The sequence below is a fragment of the Pongo abelii genome, chromosome 16, assembly GCF_028885655.2.
Source record: "Pongo abelii isolate AG06213 chromosome 16, NHGRI_mPonAbe1-v2.0_pri, whole genome shotgun sequence".
Classification (NCBI taxonomy): domain Eukaryota; kingdom Metazoa; phylum Chordata; class Mammalia; order Primates; family Hominidae; genus Pongo; species Pongo abelii.
Genome location: NC_072001.2, coordinates 59,186,696 through 59,200,214, shown reverse-complemented (window position 1 = coordinate 59,200,214; position 13,519 = coordinate 59,186,696). Strand labels below are relative to the sequence as shown.

General features: G+C 35.8%; 1 protein-coding gene across 1 annotated transcript in view; it reads left to right on the top strand.

The window, feature by feature from the left end:
• Positions 1-13,519, top strand: part of RFX7 (regulatory factor X7) — a 157,574-nt gene that overhangs the window by 72,551 nt on the left and 71,504 nt on the right. The window contains exon 2 of the mRNA XM_054531533.2: positions 4,223-4,256. Coding sequence (XP_054387508.1) covers positions 4,223-4,256 — 34 coding nt within the window. The remainder of the gene's footprint in view (positions 1-4,222; positions 4,257-13,519) is intronic.

Sequence of the window (13,519 nt, the reverse complement as noted above, 5' to 3'; positions counted from 1 at the left end):
TCCCAGATGGAAATAGTATATACTGTATATTACACTATACCATATACAAGAATAAATTCCAATTAAAGATCAAAATGAGAAAAGCTAACTTCAAAACTTCTAGAATAAAATATAGACTGCTTTTAACCTTAGCTAGATAGGATTTCTTAAATAAGACATAAAAATAAGTCATAAAGGAAAAAAATTGACTAGATCAAAAATGTTAACTTTAATAAAAGTTATTAACAAAGTTAAATATATATAATAGAATTAGTATCCAGAATATATAAAGCTTCTATAATGTAATAAGAAATAGCTCCGCTTAAAAGTACACAAAGGATAGGAACCAACAATTCATAGGGGAGAAAATCCCTATGTCTAACAGGCAGGTAAAAAGGCACACAACATTGCTAGTAATTGAGGAAAAGACAATTTTTTAAAAAAATACAATTTCATGCCCATTGGAATAGTAACTTTTTAGTATATATGTATTACCTATATCATGTATAAATGGCATATATATGCAAGGTAATAAAATAGGAACTACCATATACTGCTAATGGAAGTATAAATGGATACAAGTGTTTGAGAGAGAAATTTGTTAATATAAAATAAAATAGAAAAAAACATTTATAAGCCCTAGAAAATTGACTTCTAGATTTAAAGCTGAGAAATTCTTACAGGTATATATCAAGAGACATATACAAAGAGACTTATGGCAGTATCGTTTGTAGAAAAACTGGAAGCTACGTAATTACCTTTCAGTAGAGGAATAGATGAATAAATTTGATTATTCATTCAATGGGATAATTTTTAGTAGTTAAAATGAATGAATTTCATCTAAGTATATCAACATAGATGGATCTCAAAAACAATGTTGAGTTACAAAAACTGTAGAAAAGTACAGTGTAATGGAATTTACATAAACATTTAAAAGCTTCACAGAACAGTGTATGTTGCTTATAGATTTTTGTTTAATACAAGTAACAACTTGAAGTAACAACTGGAAAGTTTACATATTGGATTAATGATAGTTGCCTTTGAGAAGGTAGGGAGGGGTATAAGGCTAGGCAGAAGAAAAGGGGAACTTAAATTTCATCTATATTGTTCTATTATGTTTAAGTAAAAATAATCAAGGGGCTAAGTTAAGTGATTCCAGAGCCCTCATCTACCAGAAGGGCTTTCAATTTTCTTTATAACTCTGTCCTTTAAAACAGCAGTCCCCAACCATTTTGGCACCAGGGACCAAATTCATGGAAGACAAAAAATTTTCCCACAGATGGAGGGGTGGGGGAGATGGTTTGGGGATGCTTCAAGCTTATTACATTTATAGTACAGTTTATTTATGTTATTATTACGTTGTAATATATAATGAAATAATTATATAACTCACCATAATGTAGAATCAGTGGGAGCCTGCTTGTTTTTCTGCAACTAGATAGTGGTCTCTTCTGGGAGTGATGGCACACAGTGATAGATCATCAGGCATTAGATTCTCATAAGGACCATGCAACCTTGATCCCTCACGTGCACAGTTCACAATAGGGTTCACAGGCTCCTGTGAGAGTCTAATGTTGCCACTGATGTGACAGGAGGCAGAGCTCAGGCAGTAATGCACTTGGCTGCTCACTTCCTGCTGTGTGGCCCTGTTCCTAACAGGGATGAGAGTTGGGGACCCCTGCTTTAAAAGGCTATCATTTACATATATTTTTTAGAGCTTTACCAAGTTGTTTGTGACAGGTAGATATAACCATCCTCCTTAGATAATCCCATAGAGTAGTCAGTTACTGGTAGAATGAAAATATATTGAGATCTATATGTTATAAAATAAACATTTCATTTTCATACTAATTTATACAAAAACTCATTCTTAAGTGGTCCCAGTCTTTCCAAGGACTTTTCTTCTTCTGGGGGACTGAAATTTTTTTTTTCATTTATTCATTCAACAGATTTTATTGAACTCCTTACATATACCAGATGATAACACAGCAATGAGCAAAACAGACAAAGCCTGCTATCATGAAGCTTAAATTCTAGTCAAGGAAGATAGCTGGTAAACAAATTCATAAAATTATAACATCGCTGGTGATAAGTGCAATGATGAAAAATAAAGCAGGATGAGAGCTATAGAGATTGACTGGGAGTATTTTATATGGGGAAGTCAGGGAAGACTGTCTGTTGAGGATAACATGGAGCAAAGTAACAAAGAAAGTAAAGGGATAAGTTATATGGGAGAAAAGTCCTAGAGGCTGACAGAGCAAGCCAGTGCAGGGCCCGCTCCTGCCGTGGAGCTATCACGGAGGCTGCCTGGCTAGAGCTGAATGAATGAAGAATAGACTAGTATGAGATTAGACCAGAAAGATGGCAGAGGATTGGGTCATACTGGGTTTTTATGGCCATGGTAAAGACTTTGGAGCAAAGGACTAATGTCATCTTCAAAAAGAATCACTCTGGCCACTTTGTTGGGAGTAGCCCACAGGATGTGGTGGTTGGTGATAGGGCAAAGATAGAAACAGAGAAACCAGTTAAAAGGTTATTGTAACACCTTAGACAAGAAATAATTACTCTTTATTTTTTTATTTTTTTATTTTTTTGGAGACGGAGTCTCGCTCTGTTGCCCAGGCTGGAGTACAGTGGCACGATCTCAACTCACTGCAGCCTCTGCCTCCCGGGTTCAAGCAATTCTCCTGCCTCAGCCTCCCAAGTAGCTGGGACTACAGGTGCAAGCCACCATGCTCGGCTATTTTTTTTTTTTTTTTTTTGTATTTTAGTAGATACGGGGTTTTACCATGTCGCCCAGGCTGGTCTTGAACTCCTGAGCCAAGGCAATCCACCTGCCTCTGCCTCCCAAAGTGCTAGGATTACAGGCATGAGCCACCATGCCTGGCCAGTAATGACTGTTTAGACCAAGGTGATGAGAGATGGTTGGATCCTTGATATATTACTTTTTAGCAGCAGTTGTTAATATATAGATTACTCTCAGATCTCAGAGGAAACTGGGAGTTATTGAGAAGAGAAAAAATAGGACAAGTTAGGGGCCAATGAATTATAAGCTATACAAGGAGATTTTAAAACCTCTAAAAATCTTTTGTAGGACTGTGGGAAGGGGATTTCAGTCCCTCTTAACCTACAGTTATCCTTTACTTTTTTTTTTTGCTCTTTTTAGTCGTTCTGAACTTTGCAGTTAAACTGAATCCAGTCATATTTTATTGTTTAGAAAATGAAATTTGAAATCTGGGTACAGGTATAAAATTTTGTTATTAATGATTGTGTTAAATGAGATTTAAATACTAATTTTTTACATTATAGCTTAGCTGTATGGCTACATACAAAGGCAAGTAACCAATTTTGGTTTACATATATTTGGCTTTATAACTTTTTACAGAAGACAGTTTGGTTTTAACATCTTTTAAAGATTGTGTGTAAACTGTTCCTGAACATTTTGCACGATTTCTTTGCATTTTCACTTTCCTATGTGTTATAACAAAATCCAAAGGATAGTTGTTTAAATTATTTTATACTGGCGTCATTTGTGTTATATATTAACAGTTATACTTGCTTTCATTTGTGTTATATATTAACAGTTCACTTATATTCAGTAGTTCAGTTAAATTGATGTATAGTGGCTTTATTGTATTATTTATTTCTAAGTGTATTTTTCTGCCCTCCCAATTTATTACTATATTAGTTAATCTTTTATTATTGCTTTTATGTCTAGGGATTCTTGTTACTGTGGGGTGTGTGTGTGTGTGTGTGTGTGTGTGTGTGTGTGTGTGTGTTGAGACAGAGAGAGGAGGGAACAGAATCTTTTATGTATCAAATCTTACAAGCTACAGATTGTGTAGTACATCGTTATGACTTTTAAGTGCTAAGCAAATTATTGTCCAGAGTGGCAGGCAGATGGTAAAAATCATAATTGTTGTAAGCATAGTAATAAATATACTTGTAAGTATAGTAATAAATCTGCACTTACACACTGTTAAAAATTTAATTGTTTGTTCAAAATAAACTTAGGAAATATTTTAACCATGCTTTAACATTAAATGTAGTACAGTGAATGGGAAATAGATTTTTGTTTTGCTTTGTGAAAAACACAGATTTAGGCTACAATCCCTAATCTTAATAGGAAGCTGTATTTATTTTTTTCTTAGTAAGGAAGACTAAATTACCACATCTTTTTGAGAATATTGCAGATAGTTAATAAACTTTTCATTTTACTAACCTAACTTTCTCTTTCTTTTAGCAAAACTGTACAATCTAAAGTGGACTGCATTTTGGTAAGTGAAATAACTAATCTTAAAATTCTTTTGCAATAAGTTTTTTACGACGATATAAAATATACAATTTTCAAGTAAATATTGATTTTAAATATAATCTAGCTCCAGTGAATAGTATTTGATATTTTAATTACAGCCCCCTCAGGTGAATTGTTTATAAGCTACCTAGATACTTTCCTGTATCTCATCAATAATAAAATCACAATCTGAGGTAATTACATGTTTTTGAATCTTAACTGGCTCTTACTGAAAGACTGCTTAAACGAACAATTAAATTGGATATTTATTTTTCTATTCTAATAACTCTAAGAATTTGTTTAGAGAAAAGTTTTTGAAGATGTTTAATGAGTTAGTTTTGTTGAGATAGTGTGTTTTTCATGTTTTGGTTGGCAGCCTGTAGGAATTAAGCCATAATAATAGTTTAAGTTTAGATTCTACGTAATAGAACTGTAAAAATTTGTTTTCAAAAACAGCTTTTAAGATGCTTAGTGGATTAGTTTTTGTTGGGTTGCCAGCTTTTAAGATTTAAAGCCACAATAATAAATTTAGATTGTGTTAGTATAGTAGTAGTTTCTTAGGTCTTCTTTTAACGTGTGAGGGAAGGAGCATTGCAGCTACTGGGACATCTGGAATACTGCTAATTTCTTTCATAAAATCTTTACCAAAAGGATAGCCTCTAGGCTTTAGAACACACGAAGGCTCTGTACTGTTAGATTCCCCAAATTGTCAGTATAGTTCTCTGTCCCCACTTGTGACTTGGGAATTTCTCTTATCCAAGTTTGGGTCTTGCTTATAAGCTAACCTGACTGTGTTGTTGTTGGTGGTGGTGGTGGTGGTGGTCTGTTTCAGTGTCTGGTGCTGAAATAGTATGATGTCTTATTAGCTTATATTATTATTAGCTTATTATCCTGTAGGTAGCTGAATACATAGGAATAGTTTATAGGAGAAGAGGAAATTTAATCAGTTCTCTTACACTTTTCTAACCTAATAGCTAGCTTTAAAAGAGGACTTTGTGGAGGTGTTTTTCTTTTTCCTTTCACTTACTCTTCTTTTTGTTGTGTGTGTGTGTGTGTGTGTGTGTAGTTTTTTGGTTTTCGAGTTTTTTTTTTTTTTGTCTTATAATAACCCTCTGAAGTAGGTAATCTTGTTACCTCGCTTTTACAAATGAAGACACCAATCCTCTTGCATTTCATTCAAAAAATTATTAAAATTATTGGACATCTTCTGTCTGCCAGTTTTACTCATAAGGAATACAAAACAGAAAAGACATATTCCATGCCCTTAAGAAATTTAGTCTGTTATAGAGAGATATATTCAAGAGTACTCTTAAGACCTAGAAAAGTGGTGACTGGGAGTGGAGGGAGTAATACATTGCCACCAACCCCCAGAGCATTTCCTCTGTCTTACAGCTCTTAAGAGCCTCATTGTTAATGTGTCATTCTGTAATTATTTCATGATTACCATACACTAGACCCTGTTCTTGGTACGAGAGTACAGTGGTAAGCGAGACAGACACAGTTCTTGTCTATATAAGGCCACCCACTTTCTTTGCAATACTTGAGATAACTTTGGAGGATCACTCACTTTTTTCTCTTCATTAAGAAGAGGCAGAAGACTGGTATAAATTATAAAATATGACATTTATACAATACTAAATAAGAACAAAATTCTTTTTAAAGTCTTTTAAGAGTTCAGAAATGTTTACATTTAGTGTAAGTTTTAGAATATATGTAAATTTTTACTCAGTAATTTAAAAATACTGTGTTAGTTCCTGGACATACAGTGATGAACAAGATACTAAGATCTCTCTTCTCATGATCCTTTTATTTTATTGGGTGAAGTAGACATTAAACAAGTGAGCAAATAATTAAGCATTACAATTCAGATAACGATAAATGATACTCCACAATTTTTAAAAGGGAAAGGGAGGCAAGCGATGGTGGGTAGGGTAACCTTAGATAGGGTGGCAGGATCCCAGTGTGCTGGAACTTACGGAAGGAAGTAGAGAATGATAGAAAAGTTCAAGCAGGAAGTAGTTCATGTATTACATATTTACTCATGGCAAGTAGTATCCTACGTGCATGAAAGCTGATTAGAGGATTTTATGCAGAGAATAGTGCAATCTGGTTTTTTTTTTTTAATACCCTGGCTGTTGTTGGAACAGTGGATTGTAGGGGGATATGAGTAGAAGCAGGAAAACTAGTTAGGCTATTGCAGAAGTCCAGTAGATAATTCAAGGCTCTAGCTCAGATGATGGCAATGGAAGATTTTTTTTTTTTAAGTAGATGGATTTAAGGCATTTTTGGATATAAAACTAGTAGGCCTTGCTTGCTGATAGATTCAATGTGGAGGGGAAACAGAGGAATCAAGGATGATTCCTTTCAGTCTAAAGCAGTTCTTCTAGTATTTATTATACCACAGGTTTGTGTGTAATGACTTTTCTCATTCTGTGTTTATCTATGAATGTCTTTATTTTGCCTTCTGTTTTAAAAGATGATTTTGCTGGAAATAGAATGTCTGGTTTACAGTTTTGTTTGTTTTTTCTTTCATTATTTTGAATATGTTATTCCATTACGTTTTGGACATCAGCCGTTAATTATATTAATGTCTTCCTGTATGTAAGTTTTCTTTTGTTGGTATTAAGATTTATCCTAGATTGATTCTGTCACTCATTCACTTCTCCTGTCTCTCTGACTTTTAACAGTTTGACTATGTATATAGTGGATCACTTTATGTTTGTCCTACTTGGGCTTTGTTAAGCTCACATAGATTAGTTAGGTTTGGGATGTTTTCCGCCATTATCTTTCCAAATACTTTTTCCATCCCTGGATTCTCTGCTCCCCTTCTAAAATGCCCATTTCACATATGTTGAAATGATTGATGTTATTATTCTCTTCTCTCTGAAGCTCTATTTACATTTTTCTCTGATTATCTATGTTCTAGTTTCTCTATTAAGATTTCCTGTTGTCTGACTCTTTGTCATTGTGTTTTTCTTTGTGTGTTTAAACACAGGCCGCCTCATCCTAACAACACTACTATTCTAACCATGTGGGATAGGTCATGGTAGCAGCCATAAGCGAGAATAATAAACTCTCATAGTTACTACTACCTAAAGTTCAGTAGTCACTAATGACTAAACACTTCCCAATATGTTGTTTGCCTGTAGTTAGTTTCCAGAGCCTAGTTTCTGACCATTTCGTGTCATTTTATAGTTGTTTGTAGGAAGGATTGGCCAGCCTCTTTACTTCCTTTTCCAGATATCTCAATCTTCTCATAAAGATTTTATTAGGTTTTCTTCTAGAAGTTTTATAGTTGTAGTGTTTTTCTTTTAGATGTTTGAACCATTTTGTGTTAAATTTGTGTTTGCTTTAAGTTGAACTTCAAGGTTTATTTTTTACAATATGGATGGATATCCAGTTGTCCAGCACCATTTATTGAAAAGTCTACCCCTCCCCAGTCACCTCCTATATCAAAAATCATTATATGTGGGTCTTTTTCTAGACTCTTATTTTCCATTGATTGCTGTGTCTGCCTTTATGACATCACTACACTGTCTTGTTTACTGTGCTTTATAGAAAATCTTGATATCAGATAATATAAATGGTTCATATATTTTTTGGCATTTCCATACAAATTTCAGAGTTACTTTGTCAATTTTTATTTTTAAAAAAAGTTGTACTTGGATTTTTATTGGGATTACATCAAATTTATAGATCAATTTGGACACAATTGATGTCTTATTAACAAATTTTAATTCATGAGCTTGGTGTATCTCCATTTCAGTTGGTTCTTCTATAATATCTTTCAGCGTGTTTTGTTATTTTCTGTGTATAGGTTTTGTACACATTTTATTAAAACTAAAAGTTTTTAGATGCTACTGAGTATGGCATTTAAAAATTTTTGTTATCCATTGTTTTATTGCTAATAGTTATAGTGATCTTGTAACCTGCAAACTTGCTACATTCACCTATTAAATCTAGTAGCTTTTATGTAGTTTTTAGGATTTTCTACCCACTCAATCATATTATCTACGAATAAAAAGAATTTTAATTTCTTGTTAATTTATATGCCAATTTCTTTTTCTCACCCTATTGTACTGCTAGGACCTGTGGGAGATAGGCTAATAGAAATGTGAGAGTGAATTTCCTTGCCTTGTTCCGGATCTTAAGGGAAAAACAGTGATTCATTCACCATACAATATGAAGTTAACGTTAGCTTGTTCATGGACACTCTTCATCAGGTTAAACATGTTACTTTCTGTTTCTATTTTGCTAAGAGCTTTTTAAATCATAGTTACTTGCCGATTTTTTTTTTTTTTTTTTTTTTTTAGACGGAGTCTGGCTCTGTCAACCAGGCTTTAGTGCAGTGGTGCAATCTCGGCTCACTGCAACCTCCGTCTCCCAGGTTCAAGCGAGGGTCTTCTTCCTCAGCCTCCCGAGTAGCTGGGACTACAGGCATGCACCGCCATGTCCAACTACTTTTTGTATTTTTAGTAGAGACAGGGTTTCACCATGTTGGCCAGGATGGTCTCAATCTCTTGACCTCATGGTCCACCTACCTTCGCCTCCCAAAGTGCTTTGAGATGGGATTACAGGTGTGAGCAACCGTGCCCAGCCACATGCTGATTTTTATCCAACAATTTTTCTATACTTACTGTTTGTTTCTCTATTATCACTTTTCTTATTCTTTTCCACTGAACTATCTAATCTGCTATAAATCCCATCTAATAAATTTTCTCTTCTAGATCTTATATTTTTTTCAGTTCTAGAAATTCAACTTTTTTTTTTTTTTGAGGCAGAATTTCACTTTTGTTTCCCAGGCTGGAGTGCAGTGGCACAATCTCAGCTCACTGCAACCTCCGCCTCTTGAGTTCAAGTGATTCTCCTGCCTCAGCCTCCCAAGTAGCTGGGATTACAGGCGCTTGCCACCATACCCGGCTTATTTTTGTATTTTTAGTAGAGACGGGGTTTCACCATGTTGGCCAGGCTGGTCTCGGACTCGTGACCTCAGGTGATCCACCCACTTCGGCCTCCCAAAGTGCTGGGATTACAGGTGTGAGCCTTCGCTCCTGGCCTGAAATTCCACTTTTTTATAGTAGTTTTTATATCCTCCATTTTGTTTCTGTCTTAAATACCTGTCCTAAATTCCTTGACTGTTAATTGTAGTATCTCTATCATTTGTTTCTCTATCATTTTCTCTATCATCTTATCATTTTGTTTCTGTCTTAAATACCTGTCTTAAATTCCTTGATTGCTAATTGTATTATCTCTATCATTTTTGTGGTCCCATTTTTTTTTGAGATGGAGTTTCACTCTTGTTGCCCAGGCTGCAATGCATTTCAGGACCACAGCTCACTGCAACCTCTGCCGCCTGGGTTCAAGCGATTCTCCTGCCTCAGCCTCTGGAGTAGCCTCCAGAGTAGCTAGGATTACAGGTATCTGCCACTACACCCAGCTAATTTTTTGTAGTTTTAGTAGAGACAGGGTTTCACCATGTTGGCCAGGCTGGTCTCGAACTCCTGACCTCAGCTGATCCACATGCCTTGGCTTCCCAAACTGTTGGGATTACAGGCGTAAGCCACTGTGTCCGGCCTGTGGTCCATTGTATTTGCTGATTTTCGTTGCAATTACAGATCATAATTTTCTGCTTCTTTGCGTATGTAATAATTTTTAATTTAGTGCTGAACACTGATTTTTATGGTTTTTGAGCATTTGAGTTCTCTTCCTTTAAAGTGTATTGAAGTTTGTTCTTCTCTTCCTTTAAAGTGTATTGAAGTTTGTTCTTCTCTTCCTTTAAAGTGTATTGAAGTTTGTTTCAGCAGAACTGGAACATGTGTCAGCCACTTGTAGATCCCTGGTAGCTCTTTGCCCAGCCTTTTGGAGTTTCTATCTACATATATAGTTTAGTTTTCAGCTATAGAGTCCAAATTCCAAATCTACATAGGGATTTTTGTAAATTTTGAAGCTGTTTCTTTATTTTTCTTCCATACGATTCTTTGCCACCTCGAACACTAACCTCCTTCTCTTTAGCTCTGCAGTACTGCCTTGCTTTGCTTAAGTTGCTCCTTTCTGCATGACAGTCAAGTTGTCTTCAGATAGAATCGTCTCATTTTTTTTTTTCTTTCTCAGGTCTAACAGTCTATGCTTTTTGCTGTCCAGTTTCTGAAAACACTTGTTTCCAATATTTTGTTCATGTTTTGAGATGGTGGCGCTGGGAGAGTTGCCGCAGTATCAGGTACTCCACTGCGGCCACATGCAGAAGTCTATTAACAGCTATTTTAAGGATTCAATAAAATATATAGGCCCCTTCACACCCTCTGTTTCTTTGGTGATTTATTTTCCACTATTCTCCACTAAACCTGTTTCAGACTTCTTTAGCTCAAGCTACTAAACTCACCTCTTCTTTTCTTGCTGCCGGTAAATGATCTTGCCTTCTACTTCTCTGAGAAAATAGGAAGTTGCCTTGTGGTACTCCACCATATTAATACCATTTCTTGTCCCTAACTTAATACTTGCTCAATTCTATACCCGTTCTTGTCTTCTTTCCCTTATCTCTCAACAGAAGAGTTGTCCTTCTGCCTGTCTGAATGCTGACCTCTCTCTGCCTACCCTCTAGGTCTCATCCATTCCTATCTCAGAATTCATGTCATGATTCATTCTCTTTCTCCTACTTCTTTGTTTTCTTATTTTTTACTAGCCTATTCTCATGAATAGTTAAATGCTTAATTTTACCCCCATATTTAAAAAAGAAATCCTTCCTGAAACCCACAACCTTTCCTCTAGCTACCACTGTATCTTCTTCCTTTTGAAAGAAGAAAGTCAAAGTTTAGTCAAAGTGTTGATTGAATTAGTCTCATGCCTCACCTTCCATTCAGTTTTGAACCCCAGTAACAAAAATCTTTAATACCACTCCTCTGAAACTTTTATAAAGGATACCATGACCCCTTACTGCTGAATATAATATCAGTCCCAAATGACAGCCTTTTTTCAGTTCACTCTGTTGACCATTTCCATACACACACTACCCCCTCATCCCTCCAGTTTGGTACATTCTCATTTTAAAAATTCCTTAAGATGCCACACTGTCCTGGTTTTCCTGTTACATTTTAGGCCATTCCTTCTCACACCCTTCAAGGGTGTCTGTTGCTTTGCATTTTGTCTATATTTGTCCAAAATAATCTCATCTACTTTGATGGTTTCAATTAGTCTCATTATACCAATGACTCCTAATTATATGTCCCCATCCTAAGCTCTAGGCCCATATAATCCAACTCTTTATCAGCTGATCAGTTTTACCTGGATGTCACATAGGTACTTCAAACTCAACTTTTCCAGAGCCAAACTCATATCATACCCCCACTTCTATAACTATCTGTATTAGTCTCCTATTGCTGCTATAACAAATTAACATACGTTTAGAGGCTGCATAAAATAACACAAATTGATTAGAGTTCTGTGCGCCAGCAGTCTGACATGGGTTTCACGGGGATAAAACTAAGTTGTTAGCAGTGCCATGGGTTTTTTGTTTTGTTTTGTTTTGTTTTTTTCTGGAGACCCTAGGGAAGAATATGTTTCCTTGCCTTTTTTAGCTTCTAGTAGCTGCATCTTCAAAGCCATTAATGGCTGCTTGAGCCTTTTTACATTGCATCATTCTGACAGGGCCCTTTTTTGTAGTCAAATCTCTTTCAGCCTCGCTCTTATCAGTATACCTGAGTATACATTGATCCTACTCAGAGAAGCCAAGATAATCTCCCCATCTTAAGGTCCTTAATTTGGTCCCACGCCATGCAAATTTCCAGGGGTTCAAAGATTAAGACATGAACATTTCTGGGGTCATTATTCTATCTATCATACTAAGTGAATAGTACTCACTCATGTAACCTAAAAACCTGGTGGTCAGTCTTGACTCTTCCTCAACCTGCTTTACAACTAGTCAGTCACCAGATCCTATCAGTTCTGACTCCTTGGTTGCTCTATTTTTGTGTATTCCTACTGCTACTGCATTAATCCAGATCATAATTATTTGAGATACTGCAACGCTTTTTCTGCTTCTAGTCTTTCCACATTCGTTCTCCACACTATCATCATAGTCGTCTTTATAAAGTTCTGTTTATTTCACACCTTTGCTTAAAACCTTTCATTGGCTCCCCATTGTTCTGCCTTATGGTGTGGAAGATTCTTCATACTCAGACCTTACCTTTTTTGTCCAACCTCATCTTTCTCCACTCTCCCCACAGCCTATCAGCAAGCTGTGGAATAGAAGAGAATATTTACTCCCTCAATCTGTAAGAGCATTATCCATGGAACTTTCTGTGGTGGTAGAAATGTTTTATATCATATATGCACTATTCAGTATGGTAATCAGTAGCCATGTGTGGCTACTGAATACTTGAAATGTGGTTAGTGTGACTGAGGAATTGAACTTTTAATTGTGTTTAATTTTAATGAATTTGAAGTTAAATAGCCACATGTGGCTAGTGGTAATGATTTGGACAACAGAGATCTCGAACAGTGGTTCTCAACCAGAGGCAATATTTGCCGTCCACGCCCCTAGGGGACACTTGACAATATATGGAGACATTTTGGGTTTTCACACTTGGTGAGTTCTACCAGTATCAGATGGGAAGAGGCCAAGGATCCTGTTTCAGCATCCTCCAAAACAGGATATCCCCCACCCCCATAACAGACTTATCAGCCCGAAAGGTCAGAGTGCTGAGGTTGAGAAACTCTATTCTAGACTGTTCCTTCTTTTTTTGTAATACATACTTATAGTTTAGGATTCGTCTTAGATATCAACCCCTCTGGAAAGCCTTCTATGATTTCTCTGGTCTGAATTTTATGTTTTCTGTTCCATTATATCCTGTGGTTACCTTTATTTGTGTGATACAATAACCTTTATGGTAGTTATAATTGGCATTTTTATTTGGTCTTGGCTTCTTGAGTATAGGAACATATGCATTGGAATATACCCAGAGGCACATGAACGTGATCAATATTTGTTGAATGTATGAATGAATATAAACTAATGAATCAATCATTAAACATATTGCGGTTTAAAATAGAAGTGTTGCCACCTTAAATTTATACCTTTTAGAGATCATACACTTATAAAATATTTGGAAATATTTTTGGGAGTTACTCCTGGTTTGCCAATAAGTAAAGATAACTCGTTCCTTTAGAAGGGAAGAACTTTTTTTTTCTGTTTCTGCCATTCCCTTTGCTCCTGCTATACTCGGTTTAGTATGCCCCTCCCTTCCATACTCA